Source organism: Xenopus tropicalis, chromosome 7 (genome assembly GCF_000004195.4).
Source record: "Xenopus tropicalis strain Nigerian chromosome 7, UCB_Xtro_10.0, whole genome shotgun sequence".
Taxonomy (NCBI): domain Eukaryota; kingdom Metazoa; phylum Chordata; class Amphibia; order Anura; family Pipidae; genus Xenopus; species Xenopus tropicalis.
In genome coordinates this window covers 114,697,298-114,721,257 of record NC_030683.2, presented here as the reverse complement: position 1 = coordinate 114,721,257, position 23,960 = coordinate 114,697,298, and the positions used below count along the sequence as shown (strand labels likewise).

Sequence of the window (23,960 nt, the reverse complement as noted above, 5' to 3'; positions counted from 1 at the left end):
ATGAAATGCTGGGGGCCAGGCTGTGCAATGAAATGCTGGGGGCCAGGCTGTGCAATGAAATGCTGGGGGCCAGGCTGTGCAATGAAATGCTGGGTCCATACCCTCAATCCAACTTACTAAAAATGATACTCTAAGGTGGGCTACCTCTTTAAGTTGAACTTTTAGCATGGTGTTGGTATTTTGTTTTTATGGTTCTTGAATCAATTCCCTTTGTTGTGATGCCGCCAGGCTTTGAAGTTCTAACTGGTTGCTATGCCTAAAATATTTTAAAAAACCCAGGACAGAGAATATGAGCAGTGGAGGGCCTATTATAAGTAATGATAAAGCTTAGAGTTGATCTGTTTTTGGTAGCCAGGGTCAGTGACCCCCACCGGCAACCTTACAGCATTTCAGCTAATTAAACAAATCAAAACTATAAAGTTGCTATAACATGTATAGCGCTGTACAGAACCTACGACTCAGTAGGGTGAGATGCATTACTTGTATAGTATCAGCCATATAACTGGAGAAATGGAAGGCAAAGCGCTGCTCTCAGCATCACATAACATTCGCTTCCCCTCAGCTTGTCACAATATTTATGGCACAGATCTATCAGGGATATAGTGAGAAATAGAACCTGCACCCAGCTGTGTCTTCTGGTGTTCTAGAGCAGATAATGCTAATGCCGCCCAGATAATAGCGCATAACTCTTATCCCTGTGCATCTCCATTACGGGAATATAAACCGGGGCATATAAACCATCCCAAAGTGACAATAAATGTGCTTTTTAAGATGAATTTGGAGATTAATTGAATTAAGATGTTCACTGGCGCTAGAAACTCACTGTGCGACAATTTTATGTTGCCTGAATGGCAGTTTTTTTCCATAGTTTGCAAATTTCGGTTTCAGAAAAAACAAGAAGTTCAAGCATCGGAAAACAAAAAGAGGTTACATTTAGTTGCCCAGAGCTATAAAGTCACATGACTATAAGCGGACCTGGATTCCAAGTCTCCTCATCCCTATGCTGGCACCCTACTAGCCCTCCTGTAGCCAACCATTTGCCCAAAGACCCCCCAGGCTTATAAGCAGTACCACTGCCCCCTACAGCAAGCAGCTGAACCCCATTGTGCACCACTGGGACTGGTAGACTGGACGGCTGTTTGAGACTCCTGCCCAGTCCCCAGTGCAGCTCACTTGATTCTGACACTTGGGGTAAGTACTGGAGGGGGTGGGTTCATGCAGTGGCATCTGTACTAGAGGACCATGCCATCCTAACAGCCTGCCACCCTAGGCCCGACCTTTGTCACCTTTCCAGAAATCCAGAATTGACTTCTGGTCTGTTTTGGCTGAATCCTCCAAAAAGTACTGGGATTGTGCTGAACCCTGAGGCCTGGAAACTGAATGTATTGAAATGAATGTGTTATACACAGAACCCTGGGCCAGTCTTAGATCCATGACATGATCCACTGTCCCAAACCCCTGAGAGCTTCCATTCCTGAACCAGTGCTGGTGTATTTTAGAAAGCTTTGGGGCCAGTCTAGTAGATTCAGCTGAATCCTGAGACCTGACAGCACCAAATGAGTTGAACTGAATGTTATAGAGAGCCTTGGGTCAGTGTGGGATCCATGACATGATCCACCAACTCAAACTCCTTAGTATTTCCATTCCTGAACCAGTGCTGGTATTTTAGAAAGCTTTGGGGCCAGTCTAGTAGATCCGGCTGAATCCTGAGATCTGGACAATACTGAATGAATTAAAATGAATGTGTTATACAGAGAGCCTTGGGTCAGTGCTGGATCCATGACATGATCCACCAACTCAAACCCCTTAGTATTTCCATTTCTGAACCTTTGGGGCCTGAAGCTTTGGGGCCAGTCTAAAAGTTTATGGAGATGCCCCAACATCTGAAAATAACTGAAATCCTTCAAATAAAGACACACCAGTGGATTAAAGCAAATTCTATTTGCCCAGTTAGTTCAACAGACCAGAAGTACAATGTATGTTACAATGTTACATTATGTTACAAAAAATCCACGTGATGCACTGACACTGCCAAATGAGACGACAATGTTAAACAAGGTCCACCTATAATATACACAAATAAAAAAATATACTTGTATAAAAAGAAAATCACAGGCCTGTAAAGACAAGTACAGCAAATGAAAGTGAAAACCTCAGACAGGAAAGATGGGGAGGGCCTAAGCAACCCACCAGAAAGACCTCAACTGTTGGTGGGATGGAGCAGGTTGCTTGCCCCTGACTATGGCACTACGACTGCTGTGGGCTTACAACTCCCAGCATCCTCTACAAGCTGATCCAGAAGGGGGAGAGAAATGCCAGCTCTATGGTCCCGAGAACCACACAGGGAAGGTTATAGACCAATGATCCCCAACCAGAGGCTCATGAGTAACATGTTGCTCCCCAACCTCTTGGATGTTGCTCCCAGTGGCCTCAAAGTAGGTGCTTATCTTTGAATTTCTGGTAAGGAGGCAAGTTTTGGAGGCATAAAAACCAGGTGTATTGGCAAACAGAACCTGCTGTAGGCTGCCAGCCCACATAGGGGTTACCTAATAACCAATCACAGCCCTTATGTGGTACCCCTGGGTACATTTTTCACACTTGTGTTGCTCCCTAATTCTTTTTACATTTGAATGTGGCTCATGGGTAAAAAAAGGTTGGGGATCCCAGTTTTAGACCATTAGTCAGTTGTGTGCCAACGATTAACAAGCCCTAGTTGGTCAACAAAACACCTGTCCTTGCCTCCAACTTGATACGTTGCTGTTGTCAAAGAGGTGGTTCACCTTTAAGTTAACGTTTGGTATGTTATAGAATGGCCAGTTCCATGTCTGCATGATGGCACACACATATTCACAGAGAAAATGAATGCATTGAACTGCTTTACTTGAAATCGCATTTTATAGACATTCTTACACACAAAACATGCTTGTACACACATTTTGCAGTCTCTTATCAAGGACATTAGCATCTGGTCCCGTCACACAGAGACTGCCTGGACAGAAACGGCTCGCTTTCTTGCCATAACACCTTCACTGAACACGTAATTACATCCTGCCCATGTCAACGAAACCTGCCACCGCATTCCATCAGCTTCTCTTCACTTTCCTCCTTCAAACCTACTAAGACTTTCTCTTCTTAAACTTACCCAGACCACATGTGAAATACCTTTATTGTGGCAGTAATCTATCCAGAACCCAACGGTTGCACTCTACGCAAAAGCACAGCACTGATACCTGACTGAACTCAATGGTCTCCTAAATATCAACAGCAGGGCAATGTGACAATAATGAATAATGCCCTGCATAAATATGGGGAATATTGGTAAGTAAAGCTGGGCATACAAGGGCACATATGCTTGTCTAGGCCAAAGTCTCTAAATAAGCAGATCTTTGCCCATTTCAGCAACCAAGGGGGTGATTTGATAGTTTGTTCCTCCTTGGCCAACAATCTAATGATAAAGAGACACACTGGGAAGCGACATATGTGCTCGTTGGCCCAAAATTCCTTCCCAATCAATATTTGACCACTCCCTGCAACATGGCTTAATAAGCTGGAACCTGGTCACAAGTAGCCAAGTTGGCAGCCACTGCCAATCTATGGATTTCCAGCTTATGACATCTAAACAAACCAGCTGATGTCATTGAAACTGGATGTTTCACGTAAATCCAGGCGCATGTATAAGGTATCAGTACCATCAAGTGCCGCTTTTGAGTTAGAGTGCCCTCTTCTCATTATCTGCCCCCTCTCCTCAACATATTCTTCAACAGTCACTCAACAACTTACCATTCCCTTCTGTTTCTCACAATGCAGGTTCATTCAGTCATTAGTTTCTCACCCCCATGGGCTTTGACTGTCCGGTGCCAATAGTTAACTTTACATGGACAACTTGAAGGTAAAAAAAAGTTTAGCCTGGAAACAAACTGTTGCTGTTCCTTCCCACTGCCCAGGGCTTGGGGTTGATCATGTTAGAGGGTATGTTAGAATGTAGACATTAATATTCCTCAACAATTGGTCTTTATTTTCTATATTTGGAATGACTTGTCCTATTATGCTCTTTAACCTGGTATTTCATGTTTTTTCTGGTTAATGGGTACGAGCAAGCCAAGATTAGATTCTTTCTAAGGCTAGAGTTTCATTCTTATTATTGATATAATCTTTTTCTACCTCTTCCTAGTCAAACTACGACCTTGTTGCTAGGGTATGTGGGACCCCAACATACAAGAATATTCCACAAGCCATTTAAAATAAAGAGCAATTGCATACTGTGTTAGAATACCATAGTCTACATTACAGTAAATGTTAATTTTTTAGGTGACTTCTTAATAGAAATATTAATACAAAGACCACCAAATACCAAATTCAGTATTTTAGTAGACTGTAAGGGCTATGGGAAACACTGGGGAACACAGTAGATGTCTTCTATTGGCCACAAAGGGCATTGCCCTGAGTAGCTCTAGATCTAGAACGTTCTTGAGCGTTAGTCCATCATTTTTTTGCACTTTGCACCCTGTCCATTGATTAAGTGACACGGGTCTTTGCACCAAATAACAATGCACAGATTTGGCTCCTCCAGATGAATACAGTAGTGCCTAAGTTCAACAGCAATGTATTCATGAGGGGCATGCAGGCGTATAGACAAAATATCAACCCACGCTCAACCCGACCCAGCAAGGAACATGTATTTATAGACCTGCACCCGCCCCCATCTCTAGGGTGCACCTATGCTCCCCTTTAATGTCCAGAGTGTCTATAAATGCCCCCACTATGTTCTATAGTCCTTACAGCAATATTTACTCTCATGCTTCCTTAGAACTCCCATTAATTCAATAGGCTAATTTCTTTCAGTACAAACAATGGACAGTGCAATATGTACAATTCAGAATAAACCCTGACTTGCAGGTAGATCATAAAGTTGCATGACCACAGCCACTTATAAATACCCCATGCCTCAATAAATGATATTGATGATTTCTTTAGTATGAGCTGGATTGTGCAAAAAAAAACAAAAAATACATCATGGCTGCTCAGAACTGGCAACACAATTCCGGTGGTACTCTCCAATTAATCATGGCTGCCAAGGCCTGAAACATAGAGGTTCTTTTCTGGACATTATATAAAACAACATCATTTGCCCATTTTGTTGCCATGTTTGTTATGTATTCTGAAAGCAGGAAACATATTTCACTTTACACATTCCCCAACTTTGCCTTTTATTTTTAAACCCTGATGCCAAGGGTCACCACCATTTGGCCAATGGCGCACAGGTGACTCGGCAGCTTTAGTCTGAGCTATTTCTAGGGCCTGTGACACAAATATTTAGGATTGCCCCATATACATTTCATTGGCAATGACCTGGACCCGCAGGTACACAACTGAAATGAATAAGGGACCCTTGGTGACCATTGGCCAACAGCTGTAGCTGACTAGGTGCAACTCCTGGTTGGAATTTTTCAAGGAGCCTTTACCACTAATAAATAGAGATATGTTGCCCATGGATTCCACTCAAAAATCAATATATGAATAAAAGTTAATTACTGATAGTATTTATGGTTACCTTTCCATTTCATTAGTTAAAATGAATCGCTCGCTTAATTTCTAATAAAGGGGAAATTAAGGTAAACATAAATTGGCCATATTTTCCGGTCTGGTTAAGACTGAAAGATTAATTGCTGTTAAAGCTCTGAAAAAGGACTAATAAATAAATGATAAACCTTATGCATAAAGCTGCTGTGTCAGGTGGAGGTACAGGAGCCCTTTTGTATTGGAATTTAAGAAAGGAGTGTGTGATCAGGTGCTTACTGGTATTTTCCTCCCTACAAACCACCCGTCATAGAACAGAACAGACTGAGCATGTGTAATGCCACTGACATTCACCAGGGGGAGGGCCTATCAAGTTTGTAAAGAGATAAAGCAGAAGGCCTGCTGTATATGAGCAGAGTCGGACTGGGTATTCAGGGCCCACCAGATCCATCAGGCCTGCCACACACAAGCCCTGTCCAACTCTGCTATTTAAAGATGGCTGTTTGTTTCACAGTGGAGCGGTGGCAGGGCCTAACAGTACTGAGGCACATTGAGATTTTCCCTGTACATGAGGTCTACACGGTGGATCTGTGCTAGCTCATCAAAATGTTTCTGACTCCAATCCAACTTGTAAGCAATCAGTGGCATCAAGTGCTACTTTTGAGTTAAAGTGCTCTTCTCTCATTCCCCTACCTTCTGCAACATATTCTTCAGTGGGTATTTTTTATGTGGAACGCCTGCATATTACTCAGAATAATGAATGCCAAAGCAATAGCAAATAGTATAAAGATGGAAGTCATTTCCCTCTACAATTGGCTGGACTGTTGGGCTGGTAATACATGAACTCTTTGTCCAAACATCATTCTCAGAGGCTGATGGTGATGGGAGTTGTAGCGCAATGGGAGACGAAGAGCAACAGTTGAACGCCCCAGTACAAAAGTGATCTTAAGGCAAATATACATGGCTAACTCTGTCTCCTTTTTGTCAGTAGAGCCACTTGTCCTTTAATACTGTTAAGGTTGTTCATAGTGCACTGTACACCTTTAACTACAGCCAGTCGCTTTGAACATGCTGGAGCTCCAACACACAAGCCATGGTCAACAGAGAAGGAAAGTTCTAGAAGTCTGCTGTAAACAGAACAATCCGCAGTATTAACGGATGAAAGGCGTGTTTATAAAGGCTGCCCTTCTAACTCGGGGTTACATAAGCTCTTTGAATTCATGACAGGGAATACAGGGTCACTGATTCCGTTCCGTGACTTTTCATTGAAGCAGCTTTGAAGGACAATGCAGGCCACCAAATCCTCAGGTCACTGGATGACTGGCGCTGATCGGTCGTTGGTCACTGTGCGTTTCAGCTTGACATGAGCAAAGGGGTTGTTTCTAAGGAAGAATAAAAAGTACTCAGTAGTGATAGCATGCCCAGTAACTATACAATTATACTATTTGTTTCCCTTTATATTCTCTACCTATATATTACCCAGCCAATATACATAACACATATGCTCAATAAGACCAAGAAACACTGGGTTATATCTCTTCTCTCTGAAACCAGACAACTGCACACAAAACATATGGTTTCCCCACCTATAGGCCCTCTGATTCTATCCCCAAATATGAAACATGAAATGAAAGAGAAGAAAGATTAAGCCACCAAGTGGCCAGAACTGCTAGGAAGAGGAGTCCTTTCTCATTGCATTGGAAATCAAAGGCAATGATTAAATGGGGGCATCTGTTCTTTCACTAGATGGATGGAGCACCACCTGGAAAGATGCAATGTCACCCTAACTACACTGCCATGTAAACCTTCCATCCAAAAGCAAGTATCTGGAGATACCAACAGAACCCAGAACTACACTGCCATGTAAACCTTCCACCCAAAAGCAAGTATCTGGAGATACCAACAGAACCCAGAACTACACTGCCATGTAAACCTTCCACCCAAAAGCAAGTATCTGGAGATACCAACAGAACCCAGAAAGGGTGAAGGGCAAAAAAACAGCCATATATCCCATCCATATCGGCACATTTTATGCAACCCCAGAAAGCTTTCATGAGTACATGCTTTACTGGGATAGAAACAAAAACAAAAAGCCTTCCAAGCTTTGATTATGGCAGATAGGTCTACTCTTTAAGGGGACCTGTCACCCAGACATAAAAAGCTGTATAATGCAAAGCATTTTCAAATTAAACATGAAACCTAAATTCCCTTTTTTATTAACATAACCATTATAAAAGGCATTTAAAAATCCCAGCTGTCAATCATATATTGCCTTCCCCGTCTCTATGCCTTAAGCACAGATATGGAGGGGGCATGGTAGTAGGGTATTGGTCATATTTATGTTGCTCAGGCCAAATACAAAGACTACCATGCCCCCTCCATATCTGTCCAAGGGACACTTCCTTGTTAATATGAAAACTCAAAACAACCCTCATGAAATAAAGGAACACCATAAACATGCCATGATGATACAAGCACATGATACAGAGACCATTAGTAGATAGAACCTGGCAGAACACATGCAATGAGCCTCTAAGGACAGAATGGAAATGCCTTCAAACTAACATCCAAAGAAAGGGCAACATCTGGATGGTGGCTGGTTGGAAGCCTTTGACTTCAGCACAGATACCTTATGAGTTTGTCTTCTGTCACGTGCACTCTTACAGTATAAAGTGCCTCTGTTGGACTGTTGATGAACAGCTGATACACTGATGTTTATCTATACGTGTAACCTTAAGTAAGGCCCCTAACAAAGGGACAACCACAGTCATAGATCATAGTTCCTCAGCTGAACATTGAGCACCAAATTTGCATCTCACCTGGATGGCGATGAGGTTGGGCTTCCAAATTCATTTGCTAACTGGAAAACAAACATATCCGCATTAGATTCCCAAATAAGGTAACGCATTCTGCAGAAATTGTAAAGTATAAGGATAACAAAAGTCACAGAGGAGTTCCATGACCATCTCAAGGGATGAGGCTGAAGCATGAGTGCTTTTAAACAGATCAAGGAACTCCGAGGTGACTTCTACTATCCTGATATTTTGCAACAGGGGTACATATTTTTTAAATATTACACAAGTTTAAGAGAGCAATGTGACATGAATTATAAATTACATCACTAGGCACCATTTATAAGGATTTTGAGTAAACTGATTGGTCTTGTGTGTTATACATTTACCTGGGACTTCATCAGAGATATCCTAGGAGCTTGTATGAAGTCCTCTCTCGTTGTACAGTGTATGTAAGTATATACAGAGTGTCTCACCTGAAGCATGTCCGGGTTGATCATGCTGTAAGGTCTTTGTCGGAAAGTGCTGGTGCGAGGAGAAGGTGTGTATCTAATCGCTTCTATCCTGGCAGCTTCAGCTTCAGCCGGAGTCACCCCTACTTTGTCCAGCTTCCCGGTACTGCTGCTGTTCAGTTTGCTCAGTGGGAAACTGCAAGGTAAACCAACCCGCAAAGAACATGTTAGGCCTGGTTACCTTTATACTAGGGGTATCCCTCTCCTCGTTCTTCTAGCAAGTTCAGGTGAAAAGTTGCCTCCGTGTTTTGAAACCAAAAGCAATCAGATATTTATAACCACACTTCCAACCAATTCACGCTCCTGCAATGGAGGTGCAGACTCCTTACACCAGTGCTGTCCAACTTATTACACATACATTATTTCTCATATAGAATGTCTGAGGGCCTTATTAGATTAGAATAAAGTGTCATAGAGAGAAGTCTATGGAGCCTTTGAACAGAAGCAGACTGGGGGCCATAAAAATCCTTTGGAGGGCCTTGTCTGGCCCACAGACCTCCAGCTGGACAGCCCTGCCTTAGACAATAGTCACATGTCACAGTATATGTTGTACAAGCAAAAGTTTGGAAAGAGCTGCCTACACACTATATTATGCAGGTGGGGGGCTCACCCCATTTATTGTGACCACTAGTGCTTCAATGTTTGGAGTTAAACTAATAAGTAACTGTGATCTGATCAGTACCTATCCTAGCTGTTCCCAAAAACCCACTGGGTAGCAGCCAACGTATACAGTACTACATATACATTAAAATAAGTTATATTGTTTGTCATCAAATGAGACATCTTCTATGGACAAAAAGCACCATGCTCTACAGGGTATTTCTTAATTTTGTTTATGGTCTATGCCTCTACTGCACTTCCAATATAGCACCTTCTACCCCTATGTATAAAGGAAAATGAGGGTAGAATAAGTTAAAAAGAAGATTAACTCATCATTTAAGGTAGAAGCCTAATAGACATGGCTCTTCCACACAGACATAGACAAATATATAGACATATTCTATAGACAGAATAAAAAAGACCTCTTACTTGGAGTTGAATTTGTCTGAGTTCTCGGAAGGAGGAAGGGGACGAGTATAGGAAAATGGAAACCAGCCTTTCCTATTGAGATAAAAAATGTAACACATATAAAAAAACAATGGAGGCCATACATTTATGTCTTAAAAAACATTCACAGAGGTAAATAGCACAAAGGGTTAATATGCAGGCTGTATGGTGTGAGTATCCTATGCTGGGATTATGGGAAGGACCTGACAACAGACTAGTACTAAAGAGTAACTCCCAGGGCTGATGAGGATATTGGGCCATAGGTGCTGTTCTCTTTAGATAAATCTGCATGGGTGCCCCTGTGTGATCAGCCGTATTTGGTGCACTACTTGGTGCCAAAACTGGGCAAACGGATCATTAAAAAAGTGGATCTGGAGGCACCTGAGCAGTTCTAAAGCAAGGCAGGTGCTATGGGTCTAACAGTTCCCTTAAATGGGTTCTTACCTCAAAAAATGAATTCATAAAAAGTTACTTTGTAACTTAAATGAATATTCTATTTGTAGCAGTTTATCTGCTAATATCTTAGAAAACACTAATACTTATAGTACCCTGCACCAGATTTTTGCACTCTGTACCTTTTCTATTCCCTTTTTAAACCTTTGTGTGTGTGTTCTTATTCAAGTACAGCTACTCATAAAGTCCAACGTATTTTCCCCAGTAAAGCTATCTGCAGTTAATACAACTGTCCACCAGAGGGCATTATAACTTCTTGTAATACGATAATGAACCTCTCTTTCTTTTTCTCGAAACTGTCTTGTCCTAGGACTAGATGTGGCTTATGTGACTCCCAGTCAGGCATAATTACACAAAATGTCAAGCCCTGAATAAAATTTTGTATATCTGTCCTGCCATTCTCCCTTCCCCATGTAAAGATGATATATAAACACAACATCAATGAATACACATCTGAAAGGGGACACATTGCCATTATATGAATGCAAATTGGGGGCCATATACAATACTTGCTTATGTCCTTGATCTCTGCCCCCTGATCCTGCCCACAGCCCTTCGGTTAACCAAGCCCGTCTCTATAAGAGAATTAACTTACATTTTGGTAGTCTCATTCTCGCCGTAGTGCCAGCCGTCTCTGGCCTCTGGAACCAACAGAAGGATGATATCCCCTTCTTTGAAATTGAGCAAGGTGCTGTTCTCTGCAGCATTGTGTGAGAAGACTGCCTGCACTCTTCGGCGTTCTACGCGGGGCGGCAGCACAGACAGGGGGCTGATGCGAGGTAGGGTCTTATTTTCCACTGCAATCAAAACAATTGTTCTTATTAAAGGTCCATCGCTGTGCCCATGCAAAGTCTGTCTGTAATTCTTTTGGTCTCTTGAACCCTGCCCAACCATGGATCCAGAGGAGCTTTGCTGGGCCAACTATGTTGAAGGTCAAACTGGGAAAAGATCTGCTCATTTGGCAGCCTTTAATGGTAAAGCAGAAGATCTAGGAGGCAACATGCACTGCTGCCATGTAAGAGAAGCAAGTAGCCAACTAGTACCCCATCAGCGTTCTCAGAAACTCAGTTTGTCCTACTGTTACCCTAAATAAATTCAGTTTAGGTAGCCTACAAATCTATAACCAAGAATAATAATGAATAGAAACCAATCACAATCTGGCTTTATGGTAGAGCAACCAAAATCTTGTTTCCATAGGTCTCATAGAAGTCATTCAATCAGAGCCAATAGCCATATAGTTGCCCCATAGTAAAAGTAATTCAGTATTTCCCCTTTGATTCCATATTTAAGGGAAAATGTCCGTATATGGACCTGGCAGCAAAGGCGGAAAGTTGTAGCTCAACAGCTGCAGAACCAGTAGTGGCCCATGTAGGTCCTTATTTTACCCATATGAACCATCATGGTCATTAATACGGTTTGATTTGTACATAATATATTTACTATAAATAAGAATTTGAGTACCTACCCAGGGTGGCAAGCCTGTTCTCAGAGGATGGCTTGCGCGGCATTGGTAAGGTACAGGAATACATCTCATTGGCCTTGGAAGGTGGGGGCGTGACCGAAGCTGGCGTTGCAGGCTGTGAGGAAACCACTGGAATCAACAAAAGGGGCTCAATATGAGGAGGGCTTCCCATATCTCGTGATCCTCTTGAACGATGGGTCTCTCCATTGGGAATAGGAAGAACTTCTTGTACTGACATCCGCTACCATAAGTGGGTGGGGAAAAGGATACAGACCAAGTAAGATATAGCGTCCCCATGATGCTGTTATCTTGTTTTGTGAGATGGGGGTGTTGAGGTATCCAAGTCCATCTGAGCTATTCAACTGCAACTGCTAATTACCTTTTGTCTCATTCTACAACCAGTTTGGGGCTTCTGGGAACTGTAGTTCAGAAAACACTAAAGGGGTGCAGATCGTCTATTGTTTATTCTAGTGTATTTCTAAATGTACCCTAAAACCTGAGGAGATGTGTAACGTACAGAAGAGCACTGAGGCCAGCAAAAAGGAAAAAACTCATAATTATGACTGTTTATCTCATATTTATGACTGTAAAAATTAGAAAGAGTCAGAATTTTTTTTCTTTTACAAAACCTGCTGTTAAAAATCACAATTATGACTGTTTAAAGTATGTTATAGAATGGCCAATTCTAAGCAACTTTTCAATTGGTCTTCATTTTTAAGTTTTTGAGCTATTTGCTTTTCTCTTCTGATTCTTTCCAGCTTTCAAATGGGGGGGTCACTGACCCCATCTAAAAGTCAAATGCTCTGTAAGGCTACAAATGTATTGTTATTGCGAGTTTTTATTACTCATCTTTCTATTCAGCCAATCTCCTATTCATATTCCAGTGTCTTATTCAAATCAGTGCATGGTTGCTAGGGTAATTTGGACTCTAGCAACCATATTGCAAAAACAAGAACAAAAATGAAAACCAATTGCAAATTGTCTGAGAATATCACTCTCTACATCATACTAAAAGTTCATTTAAAGGTGAACAACCCCTTCAACAGAATTTTTTTTTTTTTTTTTTTTGCTGGCCCCAGTGCTCTTCCAAAGTAATGAATAGAAGAATAATGGCCTTGCACTGAAAGAGGAAAAAAAAACTCTGTGGTAGCCCCAATATCCTCTAATATGTTACAGCAGTGGTATATTCCTAAAAAATAGTAATTCCATTCTATCAAAGACATTCGGCCCACAAGGCGCATTCTCCACCAGTGTTTCTCAGGAGCGTTATTTCACTTAATGCAATATCATGGGCAGCCTATATTTTAAACTGTCTTGAATTTCCTGAAGCCAAGTGAAATGTCTGCTGCAGACTGGCATGAGCAGGATAGGAGCTTATCATTGCAATGTGTCCATCTTATTATGCCTGTCACATAGAGCCGGCAACCAACAACTATTTGCCCTTATACCCCAAAGAGCAGAACAGAGGTTTAGGCTCACTCAGGATGAATGCAGAGCATGTGAAAGCCAGTTCTATATTCGCTGCAAAGAAATCCTTGCTGACACTTACGTTATTCACGCTGCAGGCTAAGAGAGGTGCCAGCTCTGGGGGGACCTCCAGTGGTTTTGTGCTTGGCATCGGATCAGAGATGACGGGCTCTGTGGTGTGGCTGGCGGTTTGCTTCACTAGCATCAGGGCTCGCTCGGGAAGTTTAGTGGGCTGCGTGCAGGACTGTTGCCACGTAGGGAGCTTAGCACTTAGAAGTTCCTTTACCTTGGAAAATGAATACAATTTTGCTGGATTTTATACTTTCCTATGTGTCGTTATTCTAACTTAAATAAATAAGTGGCACTGCCAGATTGTAACGGCACATTTTCCTTTATACCAATCCACATTACCACATTGCAGACACAGTAATAGAATGGCAACGCTAAAGGCCCTGTTTCTTATTTCTGACTTCTTTTTACTTGCATTCAAAAAAATTTAATAATTTCAACAGGACTTCTTCTGTCTCAGGCCATGTTTGATTCGAAATGGCGGGGGGAAGGCATATAGGTGTCCTCTGCTCCCGCCACTAACACGTGCGTCCTTTGCAAGTGCAAGTTAGTGAGCAGAAAGAGGCTCGGCCCGCTTTGGGGACCTGTACTTGCTGTCTGCCCAAAGGTTATCAGTAAGGACAGTGCCAAGCCATCCAGGCGCTCTCGGCACCAGACGGGTGTATTTTTGCCCAACTCCTGCGTGGCATACGAGATTGGGTGCACCCACAGGGACATGTTTACAACAGTGGGGAGGAAGGTAAAGGAGATACTGATGGTGGGGAGAAAAATGGCCTGGACTAGAGGTAGGCAATAGAAGGGATACATTCCGAGCACACCCACCAGTGGGTCCTAGGCACGTACCTCTTCTGCCTGCCCCTAATTTCAGCCCTGGATAAGGACAGGGCTGGGCTGTGTCTCCTGATGCTACTTTCTGCATGGAGCACTGGACTGGATATCTGGCACTCTGTGAAGAGAGCTACAACCCCAGGGCTGCAAGTAGTGTTAAATGAGTGCTAAAGGGTGCAGTCTTGCACTCCCCCAGGGTTGTAAATTACTCCTTTTAGAGCGTTATACCAGGCCATCCATGTTAAGATCTGCTTGTTTGGAAAGGTTGCCATAGGAGAAGATCTTTTACCAATATGCCCACCTCAGTATCAGGCTGCTTCGATCGTTCGGTCCTTGGGCGAACAATCATAACATTATTGCTGCTTTGTAGGCAGTTGGGACAAGGGCTGCATCTACGCACAGATTTGGTCCCTGACCCAATGGCAAATACTGGCCAGACATCAGGCAGGCAGGCACATTGGCTGCTACCATACACTTGCCTGAGGCAAAGCGCAGCCCTGGCAGGTTCAAGGCAGCCATGTTGTGGGTCAGATAGGACACAGGAGGGGGGGATACCTATGTGCCTGTTAAAAGCAGATAGCGCTTTATTCATGGAGAGAAGGCATATAAACATATACACAATTACAAGACGGGGCCACAATTACAATGTGGGGGGCTGAGTTATAAATATAGGTGCTAAATTGGAACAGTACAGCCATCAGCAGGAATGGTACGAATACTGTCAGGGGCCTGTACCCACTGGGAACCCCCCGGGTGCTAAGGTTTGTGGGTGTATGGCCAGGGTGGTTCAGGTTGTAGTCTATTTGTATGAGCATTTTTAATTGGGGCCCCACTTATTTTCCAGGGCTTACCCCACAGAGTCAATAGCTTAGGTTCCTGGGGGGTGGGATGGCAAGCACAGGCATCAATGTAGCGTTTGAGTCCATGATTTCATTTGGAGGTCCTGACCATTATTTTTGATTGGATAAAACAATAATATAACTGGTTGCTATAAGTAACTGCACTGGTGCCATGTTCAAAGTGCATCTCCATGATCCCCATAAATACTGTATATTTTCCTCTGGGTTAAGAAGCACTGTTTTAGATAAAAGACGTAGGACTGGAAGTACCTTGCTGTGATAGGCACTAAAGTGTTTGGACACCGCACACTGACGATCTACAAGGAAGGAGTATCTCCGTCGTTCCTCTGTCAGTGCCGCTTTGTATCCTTCTGCCACAAACTGGTCCAGTTCACATTGCTTTGTGCTCATGATTTCAACATACTGCAAGTGACGGAAACATAGGGGAAAAAAGTCATTCCTGGGGTAAATCATATCATTCATTAGGAAATCCAATATGCTCATACATGTAAAAGATTGTAGTGATTGTGGTGCAACAATAATATTTCTACAAAACCTTTTGCACTGGGCATGCATGCCAAGTCCTATTCATACCAGTTGGAAGCCCATCATGGGTCCAGGGAAAGCAACCAATGGTGCACAGTTGACACAGCAGTGATCACACTGCCAAGAGCAGCCACTCTATCAGCATTTAGGGCTCTGGCACACGGGGGAGATTAGTCGCCCGCGATTAACTCCCTGTTCGCGGGCGACTAATCTCCCCGAGTTGCCTACCCCTGCCATCCCACCGGCGAACATGTAAGTCGCCGGCGGGATGGCAGACGCGGCGGCGCGATTTCGCGCAAATCGCCGAAAAAGACTCGCGAGTCTTTTTCTGCGATCTCCGGAAATCGCCCTGGTTGAATTCTAATTTCTAAAGAGCTAAAGTCAGTGGGGAGAGGGATGGCCATGGAGACCGCAAGTGAAGCCCTGTACATAATAGTTGCCACAACCCCCAAATTAATATGTGTGAATAATATGTGTGTAGAAGAACATTTAAGGCAGAATGTTGCTTAAACCTGTTGTAAACTCAGGCAGTTTTTTTGGATCGAAATGTGGGGGTTTTAACCCAAAATGTCTGAAAGCCTTTGCTTTAAAGTGAGAGTTTACTGTTGCAGGGGTGGGTACTAGGCTAACTGGCTTGAAGCCATAGTAAAGGTGGCCATGCAATGTAAGTTCTGCTTGTTTGGAGAGGTTGCCAAACGAGCAGATCTTTCCACTGATATGCCCACCTAACGATCAAATTACAAGGACTGGAATAGGCATTAGGATCATCCCTTATATTATTGTTTCAACAGTGACCTATCGCTAGAATTGTGCAAGTACACTGACGTTGTGCTTCCCGATCTTAGAGAGAGAGAGTTGGACATCAACCCCTTCTGGTCTTCTTGTAGATAAGTCCTCCTCCTCCCATTAGCCTCTAGCTGGCTATATCAACAAATATTAGACTTGGAGGTCTGTCATCCAATGGTGGTAGGAACTAGGCCTCTCTTGGCACATACTGACTATACTAAATGCAGAACTCTGTTGATGAACTACAACTCCCAGGTTTCCTTGACAGCTTTGTAGAATCCTAGGCATTATGGTCTAACAACAGTGGAAGGCTGCATATAGCACATCTCTGATATAAAACATGACTGACACTCTCCCCTAGGAGGAAGGTATGTTAGACCTAGGTGGTCCCCTGTGTTGCACCCCATAAAGACAGCTCTGGGGAGTAGTATTAGTAGTAATTTAGCAGCAAATGGAACAGGCCTCCTTAAAGCCATTGTATTCCAAACCAACAATATTCTGTGCCGTGACTTACAGTACAGTTAATACTATCAAAGTGAACGAGGGCAATATTGGCAAGAAAAAGAAAGAGGGCAGCTGGCTTGCACATTCCACGCCTGCATGAATGAGTAAAATCACAGGAAGCTTGAACAGATCTTCAGGGCCCAAAGGCAACTCACATCCTGTTGCCAAATACAAAGGTTGTCAAAATGCATCTCATAGGCACCAAAGAAGCGAGCCAAAGAAATGCTCTTATTGATTCAGCTCTAGAATATGGGGTTGGGTAGGAAGCTTGTTCCAGCCTGTAGGACACTTTGGCAGCAAAAGGGTTTCTACAAGGTCTAGGGCCTTCTGCTATGTCTGTGAATAAACAGGATGGTACCAAAGGACCATGTAGGGAGAAAAACATCCTCAGTCTTTACAAGAAGTGTCCTCTATTCACTTTCCTCTATATCCCCAACCAGCTTGTCCCTGCCTCTCAACTTCACCTCCCCCACCCTCTGCTTACAACAGAATGGCCTCTCGTAGGCAAGTCATGATCCAGAAGTAATGGTTGCCACAGCGACCGTGTTTACAAAAGGGGATGCAGAGCTAATGCCCCGGCCTTTCTAACGCGCTGGAACCGAAATGCTGTTTCTCCTTTCTACCCCCAGCAACCAAAACAGCTGACTTGCCAATGAGAAGCTGAAGAGGAGGGGGGTGGTTGAAGTGAAATACAGCTGAGTGAACAAAAAAATCAAAGGCCCCCATCAGAATAGTGCTGAGGCATTTAATATGAGCATACACCGAAGCCACGGCATCTTCATTCCGTCCCCAACGCTGCTTTCTCATAAATATACAATGGGCCTAGTGGGTCCTACAGATATACACCTCAGATAATACGCTCCATATCCATCCCAAAAGCAGCCATGACAATCCCATTTACCATAACCTGGCAGCAAGACAAGTCTTTTGTTCAAATCCAAAAACTCCCCTCGTCCTTACACGGTGCCAGAACTAACTAATCAGTGAGCATGGTGGCTATGGATATGCAACTGGCAGCATTGTGTACCCAGGGGTTTAATTAAATGAGTGCTCATGCAGAACCTGGCAGCAAGGGGGTTAAAGATCACTGTCGGACCACATGGCAAAACCAATTACAATGAAGGCAAAGATTACCGGAGGGACTCTATTGTTGCACAATGACAGCTCGACACTCATTACAGTGTATTCAGCAAATGATTATCCACATTGCTCCATACACATGATGTGATCCAACTTTCAACAGAAAAAGGCTAAATACGAACCACAGATTCTTCACTGACACTTAAAGGAAAACTGCTACTATAGGCACCATCTCTACCTACTATACCTGCTATCCCACAGCCACAGTCCCTTCCCAGAGGCTATTATCCCCCCACTGCTACTATAGGCACCATCTCTACCTACTATACCTGCTATCCCACAGCCCCAGTCCCTTCCCAGAGGCTATTATCCCCCCACTGCTACTATAGGCACCATCTCTCCCTACTATACCTGCTATCCCACAGCCACAGTCCCTTCCCAGAGGCTATTATCCCACTGCTACTATAGGCACCATCTCTCCCTACTATACCTGCTATCCCACAGCCACAGTCCCTTCCCAGAGGCTATTATCCCCCCACTGCTACTATAGGCACCATCTCTCCCTACTATACCTGCTATCCCACAGCCACAGTCCCTTCCCAGAGGCTATTATCCCACTGCTACTATAGGCACCATCTCTCCCTACTATACCTGCTATCCCACAGCCACAGTCCCTTCCCAGAGGCTATTATCCCCCACTGCTACTATAGGCACCATCTCTCCCTACTATACCTGCTATCCCACAGCCCCAGTCCCTTCCCAGAGGCTATTATCCCCCCACTGCTACTATAGGCACCATCTCTACCTACTATACCTGCTATCCCACAGCCCCAGTCCCTTCCCAGAGGCTATTATCCCACTGCTACTATAGGCACCATCTCTCCCTACTATACCTGCTATCCCACAGCCACAGTCCCTTCCCAGAGGCTATTATCCCCCCACTGCTACTATAGGCACCATCTCTCCCTACTATACCTGCTATCCCACAGCCCCAGTCCCTTCCCAGAGGCTATTATCTCCCCACTGCTACCATAGGCACCATCTCTCCCTACTATACCTGCTATCCCACAGCCACAGTCCCTTCCCAGAGGCTATTATCCCCCCACTGCTACTATAGGCACCATCTCTCCCTACTATACCTGCTATCCCACAGCCCCAGTCCCTTCCCAGAGGCTATTATCCCCCCACTGCTACTATAGGCACCATCTCTCCCTACTATACCTGCTATCCCACAGCCCCAGTCCCTTCCCAGAGGCTATTATCCCCCCACTGCTACTATAGGCACCATCTCTCCCTACTATACCTGCTATCCCACAGCCACAGTCCCTTCCCAGAGGCTATTATCCCCCCACTGCTACTATAGGCACCATCTCTCCCTACTATACCTGCTATCCCACAGTCCCTTCCCAGAGGCTATTATCCCCCCACTGCTACTATAGGCACCATCTCTCCCTACTATACCTGCTATCCCACAGCTACAGTCCCTTCCAAGAGGCTATTATCCCCCCACTGCTACTATAGGCACCATCTCTCCCTACTATACCTGCTATCCCACAGCCCCAGTCCCTTCCCAGAGGCTATTATCCCCCCACTGCTACTATAGGCACCATCTCTCCCTACTATACCTGCTATCCCACAGCCACAGTCCCTTCCCAGAGGCTATTATCCCCCCTCTGCTACTATAAGCACCATCTCTCCCTACTATACCTGCTATCCCACAGCCCCAGTCCCTTCCCATAGGTTATTATCCCACTGCTACTATAGGCACCATCTCTCCCTACTATACCTGCTATCCCACAGCCACAGTCCCTTCCCAGAGGCTATTATCCCCCACTGCTACTATAGGCACCATCTCTCCCTACTATACCTGCTATCCCACAGCCCCAGTCCCTTCCCAGAGGCTATTATCCCCCACTGCTACTATAGGCACCATCTCTCCCTACTATACCTGCTATCCCACAGCCAAAGTCCCTTCCCAGAGGCTATTATCCCCCCACTGCTACTATAGGCACCATCTCTCCCTACTATACCTGCTATCCCACAGTCCCTTCCCAGAGGCTATTATCCCCCCACTGCTACTATAGGCACCATCTCTCCCTACTATACCTGCTATCCCACAGCCACAGTCCCTCCCCAGAGGCTATTATCCCCCCACTGCTACTATAGGCACCATCTCTCCCTACTATACCTGCTATCCCACAGCCACATTCCCTCCCCAGAGGCTATTATCCCCCCACTGCTACTATAGGTACCATCTCTCCCTACTATACCTGCTATCCCACAGCCACAGTCCCTTCCCAGAGGCTATTATCCCCCCACTGCTACTATAGGCACCATCTCTCCCTACTATACCTGCTATCCCACAGCCCCAGTCCCTTCCCAGAGGCTATTATCTCCCCACTGCTACCATAGGCACCATCTCTCCCTACTATACCTGCTATCCCACAGCCACAGTCCCTTCCCAGAGGCTATTATCCCCCCACTGCTACTATAGGCACCATCTCTCCCTACTATACCTGCTATCCCACAGCCCCAGTCCCTTCCCAGAGGCTATTATCCCCCCACTGCTACTATAGGCACCATCTCTCCCTACTATACCTGCTATCCCACAGCCCCAGTCCCTTCCCAGAGGCTATTATCCCCCCACTGCTACTATAGGCACCATCTCTCCCTACTATACCTGCTATCCCACAGCCACAGTCCCTTCCCAGAGGCTATTATCCCCCCACTGCTACTATAGGCACCATCTCTCCCTACTATACCTGCTATCCCACAGCCACAGTCCCTCCCCAGAGGCTATTATCCCCCCACTGCTACTATAGGCACCATCTCTCCCTACTATACCTGCTATCCCACAGCCACAGTCCCTCCCCAGAGGCTATTATCCCCCCACTGCTACTATAGGTACCATCTCTCCCTACTATACCTGCTATCCCACAGCCACAGTCCCTTCTCAGAGGCTATTATCCCCCCACTGCTACTATAGGCACCATCTCTCCCTACTATACCTGCTATCCCACAGCCCCAGTCCCTTCCCAGAGGCTATTATCTCCCCACTGCTACCATAGGCACCATCTCTCCCTACTATACCTGCTATCCCACAGCCACAGTCCCTTCCCAGAGGCTATTATCCCCCCACTGCTACTATAGGCACCATCTCTCCCTACTATACCTGCTATCCCACAGCCCCAGTCCCTTCCCAGAGGCTATTATCCCCCCACTGCTACTATAGGCACCATCTCTCCCTACTATACCTGCTATCCCACAGCCCCAGTCCCTTCCCAGAGGCTATTATCCCCCCACTGCTACTATAGGCACCATCTCTCCCTACTATACCTGCTATCCCACAGTCCCTTCCCAGAGGCTATTATCCCCCCACTGCTACTATAGGCACCATCTCTCCCTACTATACCTGCTATCCCACAGTCCCTTCCCAGAGGCTATTATCCCCCCACTGCTACTATAGGCACCATCTCTCCCTACTATACCTGCTATCCCACAGCTACAGTCCCTTCCAAGAGGCTATTATCCCCCCACTGCTACTATAGGCACCATCTCTCCCTACTATACCTGCTATCCCACAGCCACAGTCCCTTCCCAGAGGCTATTATCCCCCCTCTGCTACTATAAGCACCATCTCTCCCTACTATACCTGCTATCCCACAGCCCCAGTCCCTTCCCATAGGTTATTATCCCACTGCTACTATAGGCACCATCTCTCCCTACTATACCTGCTATCCCACAGCCACAGTCCCTTCCCAGAGGCTATTATCCCCCACTGCTACTATAGGCACCATCTCTCCCTACTATACCTGCTATCCCACAGCCCCAGTCCCTTCCCAGAGGCTATTATCCCCCCACTGCTACTATAGGCACCATCTCTCCCTACTATACCTGCTATCCCACAGTCCCTTCCCAGAGGCTATTATCCCCCCACTGCTACTATAGGCACCATCTCTCCCTACTATACCTGCTATCCCACAGCCACAGTCCCTCCCCAGAGGCTATTATCCCCCCACTGCTACTATAGGCACCATCTCTCCCTACTATACCTGCTATCCCACAGCCACAGTCCCTCCCCAGAGGCTATTATCCCCCCACTGCTACTATAGGTACCATCTCTCCCTACTATACCTGCTATCCCACAGCCCCAGTCCCTTCCCAGAGGCTATTATCCCCCCACTGCTACTCTAGGCACCATCTCTCCCTACTATACCTCTCCCCCACCATTAAATTAGTGGCTGTAATATTCAGTATAATTAAACCATACTTATAATTAGATTTCATTGTAAGTGGCTTGGCTATTTTAAGCTAGAATGGTAAACTTTCCAGACAGGTTTGTATTATGTGCTTCAAAATGAACAAACTGCCAAGAATGCTTTGGCGCTTCCTGGAAGGAAGTGATATCATGGTTTTTGTTCCTTGACATGGGGGCCCGAGGATAGCAAGAATGCCATTGTTCCAGGCTGCAGAGCATTCTGGGACAATTTTTTGATGCCTGTTTAGCCCTTTTTGCACATAACAATGAGAAGCTTGGGACGTACATTGCACTGTGATCTCTACACAGCACTGAACTGACAAGTAAACATAACGTCTAACAGGAAGTGAACAACGATGGGCACTTTCCAGGGAGTAACCTTCCCTGCTACAGGAACTAATTACCAGCAATTCTTCTCAGAAAATGAAGATTGCATATGGCACCAACATATTATGCACTTATACAAATTAATCTTACCGGCATCTGGTTTAAACGGGGCCTGTCACCCCAAGAAATAAATCCAAATTCTTTTCTACTGTGTAAGGCATAGAGGCGGGGCAGGCAATATATGATTGACAGCTGGAATTTTTAAATAGCTTTATAATGGCTATGGATGTGTTAATAAACAATGAATTTGGATTTCATACTTAATTTTAAAAGGACTATCCCTTCAAACAGCTTGTGGACCCACTGCATGGCTGCATAAAAACCACTGCAGTCTAATTTTTCCTGCGGTACTAAGGATCTTATAGGAACAGATTCAATTCTCATGAACAAATAAACCTGAACCACCCACAGAAAGCAAAGGCACAAACTTAGACAAAACCTCAGAGCTGGGAGTCACAGATATCCACTGGCAGACACTGACAAAAGATATGGATTCCAGACACTGAATTAATGGCAATGACTGAATTTAGAGATTGACCTGTTTACAGAGACAGACGTCACTGACTGATGCGGACACGTAATTCAACACGTACACAGGCTAATATGTGGGAAACCGACAAGAGAGAATAGAAACCCTGCTGGCTATCATACCTTGGTACACTTCAGGCAATAAGTATTTTTGCTGCCACCTCTACAGCTGGGTACTTGAGCTTTCTAACTGCCATTAACAAGGGTAATAATCCTTCTTACTACTTAGAGGGGCCGCATATTTTTCCCCTCTGGGGCAAATTAGAGAGGCTTCAGGTGGGGTTTTTGCCTTCCTCTGGATCAACTAGCAGTTAGGCAGGTTATATATAGGCATTATGGTTGAACGTGATGGACTCATGTCTTTTTTCAACCTAACTTACTATGTTATTATATGTTCAATATCTGGAACCCTAACTTAACTCAAGGGCATAATTCTTTACCATCTGCATCTCAGCAAGGTCTGTTCCCTTCCACATACCAGATATAGGGAAAAAGAGTAGAGAGAGGCACCACCATGGGTCTTAGCAGTCAGTTATTATTGGCTCACCATTTGCCATTTGCTGATCTAACAAGTTCTTGTGTGACCCGCAGTCCTCAAGGTTGGTTTATTGCCAGTTACTGGACTGGACTAACAAGCATCTCCCACTACTGGCCACATTTGCCAAGGCAAGACTCTCTTGTAAAACCCTGTTTTTCTTCTTTTTTAATACGATCCCAAATGTTTTGGTAAACAAACAGCATAAGCATAAAATAATAAGAAACTCATGGATAAAATGTTTTTTTAGGTGCTGGCTGGATTGAAAACACTCCCATTGGCCAAATGCAATGTGTTATAGTGCAATGCTACTTGGAAGAAGAGATTTTTTTTTAAAGAAACAGAAATCT

At 44.6% G+C, this 23,960-nt stretch overlaps 1 protein-coding gene across 1 annotated transcript in view; it reads right to left on the bottom strand.

Moving 5' to 3' along the window:
- Positions 1-1,922: 1,922 nt before the first annotated feature.
- LOC100485322 (brain-specific angiogenesis inhibitor 1-associated protein 2) overlaps positions 1,923-23,960 on the bottom strand; it is a 65,250-nt gene continuing 43,212 nt past the window's right edge. Inside the window, exons 7-14 of the mRNA XM_002935002.5 lie at positions 15,257-15,409; positions 13,333-13,536; positions 11,787-12,024; positions 10,917-11,118; positions 9,851-9,922; positions 8,786-8,957; positions 8,337-8,377; positions 1,923-6,899 (exon numbers count right to left, since the gene is read on the bottom strand). Coding sequence (XP_002935048.2) covers positions 6,827-6,899; positions 8,337-8,377; positions 8,786-8,957; positions 9,851-9,922; positions 10,917-11,118; positions 11,787-12,024; positions 13,333-13,536; positions 15,257-15,409 — 1,155 coding nt within the window. The 3' untranslated portion in view covers positions 1,923-6,826. The remainder of the gene's footprint in view (positions 6,900-8,336; positions 8,378-8,785; positions 8,958-9,850; positions 9,923-10,916; positions 11,119-11,786; positions 12,025-13,332; positions 13,537-15,256; positions 15,410-23,960) is intronic.